This window comes from Larimichthys crocea, chromosome IX (assembly GCF_000972845.2).
Source record: "Larimichthys crocea isolate SSNF chromosome IX, L_crocea_2.0, whole genome shotgun sequence".
NCBI classification, from domain to species: Eukaryota; Metazoa; Chordata; class Actinopteri; family Sciaenidae; genus Larimichthys; species Larimichthys crocea.
Genome location: NC_040019.1, coordinates 11,445,408 through 11,457,490, shown reverse-complemented (window position 1 = coordinate 11,457,490; position 12,083 = coordinate 11,445,408). Strand labels below are relative to the sequence as shown.

General features: G+C 39.3%; 1 protein-coding gene across 9 annotated transcripts in view; it reads left to right on the top strand.

Moving 5' to 3' along the window:
* mapk10 (mitogen-activated protein kinase 10) overlaps positions 1-11,833 on the top strand; it is a 35,578-nt gene extending 23,745 nt beyond the window's left edge. For 4 of the 9 annotated variants that reach the window (XM_019253705.2, XM_010740342.3, XM_010740344.3 and 1 more), the window contains exons 9-14: positions 324-506; positions 2,329-2,453; positions 3,310-3,336; positions 4,345-4,408; positions 4,574-4,651; positions 7,270-11,833. In XM_019253705.2, coding sequence (XP_019109250.1) covers positions 324-506; positions 2,329-2,453; positions 3,310-3,336; positions 4,345-4,408; positions 4,574-4,651; positions 7,270-7,412 — 620 coding nt within the window. In that variant the 3' untranslated portion in view covers positions 7,413-11,833. Of the gene's footprint in view, positions 1-323; positions 507-2,328; positions 2,454-3,309; positions 3,337-4,344; positions 4,409-4,573; positions 4,682-7,264 lie in introns of all 9 variants that reach the window. The other 5 variants (XM_019253708.2, XM_010740343.3, XM_019253710.2 and 2 more) reach the window with 4 other exon arrangements.
* The last annotated feature ends 250 nt before the right edge of the window (positions 11,834-12,083 follow it).

Below are 12,083 nucleotides of genomic sequence, written 5' to 3'. Positions count from 1 at the left end.
TATTATAATTTGTCAAATATAAACAGGTTTTTGTCAGTTAATAGCTAAATATTGAGGCGGTTTTGAGGGGTTTAGATGTGACTCAGCTGTTTGTGAGATCAAAAATACTTGGTGATTATACCTTGTAGCAGTACTCATGTTTAATAATAATGCATTTGTATTCTTGATTAAAACATTTCTTTATTTATTTTTTACATTACCATTATCGTTAGTCTGACCTAGTTATAAGTATCAAAAGATAATTACTTGTTATCTAAATACACTTAGTACATGTGTGGGAGTAGATGCTGTTTGTTTCCCTTAATCCTTACCCACCACACCAGACATCGACCAGTGGAACAAGGTGATCGAGCAGCTGGGCACACCGTCTCCAGAGTTTATGAAGAAGCTTCAGCCCACAGTGAGGAACTATGTGGAGAACCGGCCAAAATATGCAGGCCTCACCTTTCCTAAACTCTTCCCCGACTGCCTTTTCCCTGCTGACTCTGAGCACAACAAACTCAAAGGTGAGAACTTAAACTGTATGAACTGTATGAGTTTTTTTTCATGCATGTAAAAGCACGAACAGGAACCCAACCGTAGTTAGTATCACTGGAAACACTTGCGTTTTATTGCTTATATTTCATGTCAAAATGGCTGCTGTGATTGTCCTCTATTGTCCACTGTATGTCTCCTCCATTTTATTGATTGATTACTTACTTACTTACTAACCTTTGCACGTCTGTGTTTTTACACACACACATACTAATGTGTCTAACGTGTGACTTTTGATGCCAAGTCTCATGTAGGACATAATAACATTTACACACAAGACAATTATGTGAGTTAAGTTAAGCTATTTTCTGACAGATCAGCTGTAAACCTTTTTTTACAACCACATGACTGAGTACCTGGGAGATGCTGCTAAAATTTTAATGCCGACTACAAATCACAACAGAAATATGATGTCTGTCCATTAAATGATTTAATACATTATATGGCCGGTCTTCTTTCTTTTAACTACCTCTGCTTCGTTGCATTTCATTGTGACTCACAAAATGTATGAAATATACTGACTAAAATATATTTCGTTGAGCCTCAGTGAATTCAATCCATTCTTATGCAGAAGGTTAACCAAGACATCATTCATTTCTGTCTGTCTCAGTTGAGAAGTGCATTAACTCTTCTCAGTGTTTTAAAAAATTCAAATGAGATATATCAAAATATGTTTTTTTCTGCTGCCCTACATCCTACACCAAAGCTCCTGTCTGGTAAAATACTCATGAATCACTTTTATATTCCGACTACTTCCTGCTGTGAGTGACAGTGTTAAAGGCAAAGCACCCATGGAGAGATATTAGGAAGGGTGTGAGACCGGGTTGAAGTGCTGTTGTTTTGTATGTTTTGTACTGTCAGAGGTAGAAACTGAAGCCGACGTCCTTTGGGCTTTGGTATTTTTGACGTGTAGGAGGAAGAGACAGACTGTAGGAATGAAGTGAACAGAAGAAAGATGGATAAGGAATGAGGAAAGCGATAGAGGAGTCATTTTGCAGGTTTACCAGCCTTTTGTTATCGACGTGCCGATCCTGAAGCAATATGCAGACCGGCTCATCTGTCTTTCTCAGTTCATTTTCTTCAGTCCTTTGCTGCTGTAGAGTTATTTATAGAGGGGTCAGTATATGTAGGAGAAGGATGGTGTGTGGTTCAAGGGTTCTCCATTTCAGATCAGTCCAAGACAGCCGGAGGGTAGAGAGCCTGAGACTGAGGTGATGCTGACAGCATTCCTGTATGTCAAGAAAGCAAATATTTTCAAACAAACAGTGCTGATGCACTTTTCAAACTACATTTAGAAAGACACTTTTGGGAGTAAGTCATTTCTAAGATTTCATACATTATTTCAGATCAAGGTGAGTGAATTATCTTTGACAAATGGTACCTGGATTCTGCATTATTTTGGGATAAACAGTGGATATAAATATGGGACAAATAAAAAAAAAAAAAGGAAGCGAGCTCTGGATGGTTGATGAAGTATTGCAGGATTATCTGTACTACATACAAATCATCAGTTTTGCCCACATAATTTATGACAACAAATCCAGAGCTCTCACTCTGTAAACATGGTCTGTTTATTTGCTAACCCACATGTGATTGAGGCTTTGTGAGATTCTGGTTTCTTTTGACAAGCTGCTGTTGTTTATTATTGTCTTTAATCCCTGCCATTTCTCTCCCTCTCTTCCTCCCTCTCTGCCTTATCGTGTTATAATTTTCTTTTTGGCATATTAGTGACAGAAGAATATTTTTTGCCTCACAATCTCAACCAGATGTTTTTTTTTTCTTTCCAAATCACAGCTAGCCAGGCCAGAGACCTGCTGTCTAAGATGCTGATCATCGATCCCGCTAAACGGATATCGGTGGACGAGGCCTTACAGCACCCCTACATCAATGTGTGGTATGATCCAGCTGAGGTGGAGGCGGTGAGTAGGCCTTTGGCGGAGCTGTATATTGATTATTATCCCGAGCTCAATCCTCTCCTCCTGTCTTTGAATGGTCAGCACTGTTTACTTTGTATTTGCATTGGCGTACAGCAAATAATGACTCCTCTTATTTTATTTTTATTATTTTTATAATCAAAAGCAATCATAGTGATTAGAACACGTCTGTGCTGTATCAGTGAAAATTGCTGCATCGGTACATTTATGATTGTGTTTTAAATTTTTGGTTCACATCCCATTATCTCATTTTTCTCTCACTTCTGTTTTTATACTTTAAATCCGAGTCTGGAACTTTAATAGTTTTTAGGTTTAGTAAAACAACCCCCCCTGATTTTTGCTGCTACTTACAAACGAGTGACTTAGTGCATTGTTCTATTTTTTTTTTACTGTCAGAGTGGTGGTGTTTCTGGTTGATTTGGTGAAGTCTAATTTCTTCATCAGCGCCTCATTAGTATGAGGTGACAGTGAGATTGGGAAAAAGCCATCTGCAGCTCCATAAAGTTGTACAGATACCACTTCTGCTTGCAGCAATACACTAATGAGTGCATGACCAGCTGATGAATTTCAGCATTATTGTTTACTCCGCAAAATAATAATCCCACTGGTTAATAGTAGATTTTGTAGTAAGACGCCACATGACACACCTCCATTAGTAGTTATTAATCATTTTTAGAGGATTTCATGACTGTGCACTTGTCTAAGTTTTCTAGTTGCTGATGGTTTTGATGATGATACTGTTGTTAGAGTTGATGTGGTATGTATGATATGGCTGTGAATGGCATTTCAACACATTCTCTGCTGTTTTCCCTTTCTCTAATGTCATCTCATGCTGATGAAGGCCAGAGATCTCATCCAAATATCCATGGTAAATAACAACCGCCCTACATCAAAGAAAAAGAACTGAATAAATTTGTTTATAAAGACTGTGGATTGAAGGAGACATATTTGGGTCAGCGCTGTCAATCATTAAACCTTAATATACATGTCTTAGAGAATACATTCTGAATATGGGTTTGTACATGCATTAACATGTCATTTGTGTGTAGCTACAGGCATAAGAGGTGCAGCTAAGGCTGCATGTAAAGCATCTATAGGATGTCAAGAAGCTGACAAGTGATAACTCCTGTGCTAGAAAATGAATTGAATAAATATTAGTTTGGTCTTCTGCTGACCTGTAACTGTCCCTCCAAAGTCTGATCAGAGAGGTTTATGGGTGGTCCTGTCACCTGCAGTGATATTATGGAGTCAGAGTCCGGGGGCAGGATCACTATGAATGAGCGATAAGGGGTTGACTGGGTGGCAGACAGCATATTTGTGTCCTGAAATGACAATCCAAGGACATGGGAGGACATGCACTTAAGATGGACGACCCAACAGATTTATTCTTATGTCACTGCCTGTTGTTTTTCAAGGTCTGAAATATTTGAATGTATGTGCTTGAGGACCAACAATGTATTTCAATTCTGCAAATCAATCAACATTTTATGTGATTAATGATAAATACACTTTTATTTCCTTCATTTACATTGTTTATGTTCTTCATAATGCACACGTGCTACTACTTTGTACCCCAGCATGTTTTTGTGTAAACACAGCACATCTACAAGCGTCACACTACGTTAATAGCCGAATGTGTTGCACATGTTACAATATTTCTTTTCATCCCCATATTTTTATTTATTAGTCGACAGTTGCATATTGACAGATTTGATGCATTCATTACGTAAACCTGCAAAATTGTGTATCTAAGTTGTTTATTCCACCTGGAGACATGCGGTGATATCAGCCATATAAATGTCATGTTAAGTGTGTCTTGTTGACAGGGCTGTTAAAGTAAAGCGTTCCTAAATTGGTTGTGCTCTTCCTCCTTTAGCCTCCACCTCAGATCTATGACAAGCAGCTGGATGAAAGAGAACACTCCATTGATGAATGGAAAGGTGAGAATTACTGTATGTTAATAGGAGAGCACCAAAAGTGTGTGAGCTGGCAAAGGTTTATTTTTTTCCTCTTGTGTGTTATCATGCAGTGTTTTCACACAAAAAAAAGACACATTGCTGTCTTCTTTTCCTCTTTTTGCCTCTCCTAACTTTCCTCCTCTGCAGAACTAATCTACAAAGAGGTGATGAACTTTGAGGAGAGAACGAAGAATGGCGTTGTGAAGGGACAGCCTTCACCTTCAGGTACTCTCAGTGCATAACCCTAATCGCTCTGTAAGTGAATTTACTATAACCTTACTGGAGTTACTTGTAAATAGATAAACCCATCGTGTTGTTGACCATGTGTCTCTTGTCTCTTGCATCTCCTGTTAAAGTTAAATGTTGTGTAGTGTTGTGACAAGTGTAACTAAAGGACTGCTAATCAGTAAATGCTAAGATTGCCTCTAAGTGCACAATATTTAATAGCAGATGGTGTGTGTGTGTATATGTATAACATGTCATGACTTAAGATTTGGGTCCTTTGGGATCCAACGCAGGAAATTTCAGTCCTCAGCTGCAGCTGACACTTTCACATTGTTCTGTTCTCTGCAAAGGACCAAAGCACATCAAGTGCTGTTCTTATAGTTTGCCACAGAGAGGCAGTATGGAGTCATGGTAGAAAACCATCCAAACTCCAATGTCATAGATTGGGAAAAATAGCTCATTGAAACAACAAACAACAGCCGTTTTCATTGGAAAAATGCATTGCAGAAAAGCAAACTGAAGCTAAAGCCTGCAGAGACTAAAGCATCTGTTAATCAGGAGACTTGCAGATGTGCATCCAAAATACAATGAAGTCTGGACGTTGTCCCTAACAACAACCTCCACATGAGCCTTCTGCTCAGCTGGGCCAAGAAATAGCAAATATTAGTATCTTAGACAGCTTTTATTTGAAACACTTCAAACTGAAATACTCAAAATGAGACTTCGGGTATTTTAGTCTGTAAAGAGCTCATATAATGAATTTAACATGAATTGCAACAGCTGCTTCTTCTTCTTCTTCTTCACGGTGTCTCACACATTCATCACCTTTTTGCCACCCAGTAGTAATTAAGCAGATGGGCTGGCATAGTCTTTAATGCTGAGTGGAGCAGACACGGTGCAGTGCAGGAGCTGCACACAGCAGTGTTTTACTGCAGCAGGAAAACAGAAGAGCTGAGAGCGGTCATGGTAACTCAGTCAGAATGAGGCACGTCCTGGGGCTCTTTCTTAGGCTGCTACATATGTGTGTTGGAGATTTGAACATCTTTAATGCAGCTGCTAAGGCCAGCACTACAGGATTTGTTTGTACTACTTTCAAGCACACACTTTCATATCTCTGGAAACATCAAAAGATGGATAAAGTTAGTTTGCTGTGCACAGGGGGCGGCTGCATTGCAAGATTAAGAAATGGTTTAGACTTTATTAAGAGAGTTAAAATCCCACATCACAGCCAGAGTTTCCCCCAAGATGAATGAATTTATGATTTAAAAGCTTAATTAATCTTCCATGTTTTGTAATCTTTCTTAAAACTGCAAACTAGTACGGATTATGCTCAAGTCATCTTTTAAGATTTAAATCACACTACATCCGCATGGTGACTTTTAGCAGATATTTCTGACGTAAGTAAACTTACACGTAAAGTGGCCGCTGGATTTAGAGCCAGACATTCATCCTGCTTTGTTCTCTGTTTTATTTTGGGTCAGCTGAAGTGGCCACCAGTCTCCATTAAGCGATTACCACCCACGGGGAACAGGCACAAACAGCAGATTTCTAGTTTGGCTGCAAAATACATGTCCTCTGTAGATATTAGAGACTACTGTTCATATTAGTCATTTATATTCTCATCCTTATCCTTTTTAATCAGGTTTTACTTCAGGGTAAAAGCAGACTGCCAGCCGCTCCTGGTGATTCGGTCATAACTGTATCAAAGAGAGCAGAATCTGCTCACTGAGGATTTGATGGAAGTGCTGTCCAGACCCGTAGAGGCTGAACAGTGGGATTCATTGGTGCTTTCTGTTTCTTCTTTTTTTGAAAATAGAGATAAACACCTTGTCTGCCTGTTCATGGTTCGCCCCCAGATCCATGCATCATTGAAGGGTTGTGTGAACCGCCAAACCTCCATTAATACTCAAAACCTTACACCTTTGTGGACAGATCACATCCAGGTCCTGAGTAAAAAAAGTCAGTTTATGAAAAAAAATGGTTGCTTTAGGTTTTTAACGGAGTGTTAATCTCATTACTAATAGCAAAATAGCGACTGAGTGGACTGAATTAAGGGTTCTTTAATGAAATCTGAAAATGTTTACTGCTGGCTGCGTCCACCTCTGACTTCAAAACACGATCAATATGAGAAAATCAGATTATTTAAAAAGCGGTAAGCAAAAAAAAGGATGACAGGATAGTGGATCAGTGATGGATGCTTTCCACATGGCCCAGCAGACCTCTTTCAGGGGGAATAAATCATTAATACTGTTATTAAATAACTTGACTTATGCCATAAAATCCTAACATGACTGGCTTTATACTGAAATGGATCAAGTAGCTATTTGCAGGCGTTTAAATCGTTATGAATCCACTCTTACAGATGAAACACTGCAGCCTTTGACGATCTTTCCTGTGAAATCCATTGGACCCAAACCTCACTTCCTCCTGTCTCATCATAGACACAGTGTGATTGTTTTGTCCCACAGGTGTTGTTGATGTTGTTGACAATGTCATGGAACAAATTTCGGCTATATTTGACACTTTAAAATATCTTATCTGGTTGTATTTCTGCACCTGTCTTCGCCAGGACTCTTTTACGTTGTAACCCCCTGCTGCTGTTGATTCCCTTAGCACAGGTGCAGCCGTGAACAGCAGCGAGAGCCTCCCTCCCTCCTCCTCCATAAACGACATCTCCTCCATGTCCACCGACCAGACCCTGGCATCAGACACTGACAGCAGCCTGGAGACCTCTGCAGGACCCCTGGGGTGTTGCAGGTGACTAGCCGCCTGCCTGCGCAACCCCATGTTCTTCCGAAGGTGAAGAACCCAACCTGAAACGTCCAACTGAAAATACACACACACAAAAAAAAAAAGAGTAAAGATCAAAATGAATATATTAAGAACAAAAACATGAGTTATGGAAACACAGAATCTGAAATGATGAAATCTAAAGCCTGTGCATTGTCATTCAAAAACAGCAGTGGTATTTAAACTGAAGTTAATGAGCTGAGATATATGTTAATGATCCTCTAGTTGCTTTGCTTATATTACCCCACATATCTTGTATATGGCATCCAAACAAAAATGACCAAATGCTTCGACTTGCATCTCCTGTAAAGTGCATATTGGCTGGCTGCTGGTCTCCCAAATCCTTACGAAAAGCATTTATGCTCCAATCATTGTGGCAAGGTGGGCTGCCATTTTGCTAATCACTACTGTACAATACAAACGTCATTCTCCTTTTCCCCCTCTCCCTCTTTAACCCTTATGTAACAACACTGCTGTATTTTAACCTCTAGGCTTTGGTCTTAGACGTACCCACCCAACACAATCCCCCAATGTAAGGTTGCCTGATTTGTGTGTTTTTATGTGGTTATTCTGCAGGGACACGTAGTCGCTGTTACCCAGAGCGGCGCTCCCTGCACTACTTGTAAATAATGTAATTCTGTACAGCTGAAGGGCACACAGAGTGGGACTGACGGCCAGTACACTGGGAGTTTTCCTTTTTTTCTGACTAGCGCACCTTGCCACATCACTGCTTTCCACCTCAGTTGCCCCCTGCCTATTGCTGTAGTTCTGCATGATTAGATTTAAAACAATGCTAATCTCACTGTATGCTAAAATGAGTCTGTATAGGGACTTTTGTTTATATACGATGTAAACTAACTCCAGACATGGGGGGTCTGGTCACAGGATAGGACTGTGTGAATGTGTGTGTGTGTCTGCTTGTGTGTGTGTGTGCGTGTGTGTGTGTATGTGTGTGTGTGTTAACCACAGGCAAGCCATTAAGACATTAGTAAATGTCAGGGCTGAGTTCGGGACTTAAAGGGTCAGTACACTCAGTAGAGTGAATTATTTTGATTGTGCTCAGACTTCTACCTTCGAGGAGTTTCAAAAGTCTGATTTGTGTGTAATGTCCCTTTTATTTCTCCTGGCAGCGTATGATCGGTCCCTCCTCCGCCCCCACGGGCTGGTCTACAGCCCTGCATGTCATTGTGTACCATTAATCCCTCATAGGCACAGGAGGTTGGTCTGTTTCACTGCGGTGTTACCACACAGAGACTATTCTTATTTATTTGACTGAAACATAGAAGGCTTTTAGAAAGAGATGATACAGTCGGTGGTTTAAAGGCGGGCGATGAGTTTTAACCTCAAAGCAATGTATCATTTTGTTCTAAAGTAAACCGACATCGTGTCACTACACAACATCTCATGCCGTAAGAAGGATAACTGCATAGAGGCTCCCCAACCGTTATGTTGACCACATTATTTCTTAGCTGGAAGATTTATTTATTGATTTATTTATTTTGATAGATGGAACCTGAATATGGCAAGTGCCTTTTGGAATGAAGCATTGCAAGTGCAGATATGATGATATATTATTTTTTGGTATTTTTTCCTCTGCTTCTTCTTTTTCTGCCTTAAAACTATCAGAACCCCCCAAGCCACTAAATTTGGTGGGGAAAAAAAAAAAGACAGATGCTGGCCAGATGTTTGGCGCTTTAACTTTGGGTTTTAACCAGTGACAGTGAACTTTTGTGGCGTGGAATCAAATCACTTTCCGCAGATTGTATGACTTAATGCTTATGCTAGTTTTTTTTACGCAACATGAAAGGTTTTCTGCCATTTTACGTCTTGATTTCATTTCATTTCTTCATAAACCAGTGTGACCAGATTTTCTCAATCTGGGACACTAGCATACACACTTACATGCACTGTTTGCATTGAACTCGACAAAGGCGTGACAGCTGTAGTACGTTCTTTCTCTCTCTCACACACTTTTAGATTTAAAAAAAAGAAGATGTACAGTATGTTTGGGAGACACGGTCCTTGCCTACATACAAACATTGCACCAAGAGAACCTAAGCCATCTGATGTCCATCCCTTTCAAAGATTTTTAGCTGCAGTTGTGAATATGCAGTGGTTGATTGCAGTTTAGGTTTTACTACAGTTTACTTTTCATGCTTTAGATTAAATACACTAGAAACAAAGTAGGTGATCTGTTAGTTGTTTATTAGTTGTGTATATGCTATTTATACTTAGTTAGTAATGAATGAAAAAAGGAATTCACATTAATTTGGTTTCCACTGCCATATTTCATGTTCTCATGCAGGTTTACGGACAAAAGAATCATTAACAAGCAAGGAAATAATTTCTGTTGTAATAATTCTACTGTCGGTTGGAGAGACATTTTAGGTATTTCGAGCTGTGCGAACAAAACAAACTTTAGGTATGCATAATAAATTGGACTACCTGTCTCATGGTGTCATGACTCATGTAGAAAAATAAGGTCTCTAGACAAAGAATGCTTTCGCTGTCCCTTCATGAAACAAATGGGGACATCTGTGTTTGTTTTCGAGCACGTCAAAAAACACCATTTACAACAATTTCTAAGGATATCACCATATTTCCTACTTCTGGAATTTGCATGGCTCATACAGTGTGTTCAGTCCCAGTCATGGCATTGTTAAAACATCGTTCAGGAGATGTAGTGACTGCACTGTTTACGTATGTTTCCTAACATGTCATTTAACATCTCTAATTGTATCTCTGCTACAGCGCAGTGGTTTACTTTTTGCATGGAGTCTACCTAAAACACCCTGTCGCTGTGCGTACGTATCAAAATCCCTTCGCAAAATGATATACGTTACTTCTAAAACACTCTTTCTGCCTCCATTCTGGCTTGTGTACAGTGAACCACACACAGACTTACAGTACCTTCACAGAGCTAAGAGGGTAACTGAGGGCGGTGTCTCCAGAATAAGCTACGGCAAGCTTGGCTTTCTGTTCAGGGTCTGGCCAGGGCAGTCCTTCAAAACAGGGTACAACTTTAAAAATCTTTGTGTTTTAAAAATGTTCAGATCATGTTTGGGTCAACTCCTATACCACAAATACTCACAATACTGTTTGTGGTTATTCTACAGGGCATTTTTAACCATCCCAATTACACTATTCTTTTCCTATCCTTACATGTTCTGGTCACTGAGTACAATACTGAATATAATACTGAAACATATTTTTTTCTGTCTCTGAATGTGAACTTCGGATCCTTTTTTTATAAGACAACCCTCCAGACAATTCTGTTGTAATAAAAAAAGGTGCTTTTGGAAGTAGTAGAGATGAATCTAACACAGAAACAGCTGGGTTGTCAGCACTGAATGTAGAAATGAATTGTTACACTCGTGTCATGGCTGCTGCTTTGTCATCAGTGCGTGTGTGCGTGTGTGATTTCAAATTAACCAGCATTGAACACAAACTGTCTGTAAGGTCAAATTGGAAGATGTGATCTGGCATCCGGACAGATAATTTCACACGTTTTTTTTCCAGACTTTTTTTTCTTTCAATACAAGATCATGACTTTTTGTGGGATTGCTTTTCAAAGAATGTTCGCTGGCAAGTCGGTACAGTCATGTGTTTGGAAGTAGTTCATGTGTGTATTCATGTTCAGTCACTTAAACTTTAGAAATAGAAATGTGTCAACTACCAATCCTGCTCCTAATTTCTGCCACAAGGGATTTAAAAAAAAATCTCTTGTGGATCCAGGATTAGCCAAAATTTATGTCTGACTATGTCTGACTCATTCAGCCATAAAATTATTGCCAATTTGAAATATGTGTCACACGTTAGGATACATCTTGTACTCAGCTGTGCCAACATGAAATCTTTGGACTCAGTACTTGTGATCCCCAGCTTATTGATTTTCACCTCTTTCTTTCAAGTCATATTGTAAATAACAACAATCCAACAATGCAATAAACACTTTATTGTACTCAGATAGGGAGGCAAGCTACTGCAAGGGTCAGGTGATGCTAAAATGTTTAGAGTCTTAAATGTGGACGGGAAATGTGGAACTACTACAATGATGAAACCCTGTATAGCTCATCTGAATCAGGTGATGTTGTTCTTCGATTCTTTTATGATTCCTTCTCTCTCGTTTCTTTTACTCCGTGCTGTTTTAATGAATCATTCTTTTGACATTGTCAGGTTGAAAAAAAAAAGGAAAAAAAAAAAAAGAAATTGTATCTGTTTCACGCTGATCTCAAAGCTTCAGGCTATAGCGTTTCAAATAAAGTCAAATGCAAAAGAAAAAGAAAAAAATTACTGAAAGCTGTTACTGTAAACACAACATTTTAAAGGAACTGTGTATGTAAAAATAGTATATGTATGTGATTGAAAATAAACAAAACCTTTGATCTTGGACTTCAGTGTACATTTTTCTTTTACCTGCAGTGATTTATAACTCAGTATGAGTTTGATTTCTGTGCGCCTGTAGTGTTTGTTTCCCGCCTTCGCCTCAATAAGAACCATCTGTTCAAATCTGTCACAGTGATGCTGAGTCCCACCTACACAGACTCACAATTTCAGGCTCTCTCAGTTCTGCTGGACACAAAATCTACAGGCTGCCGTCCATTTTCAAGTTCTCCGGCAGAATGAGCACAGAAATGTTGCC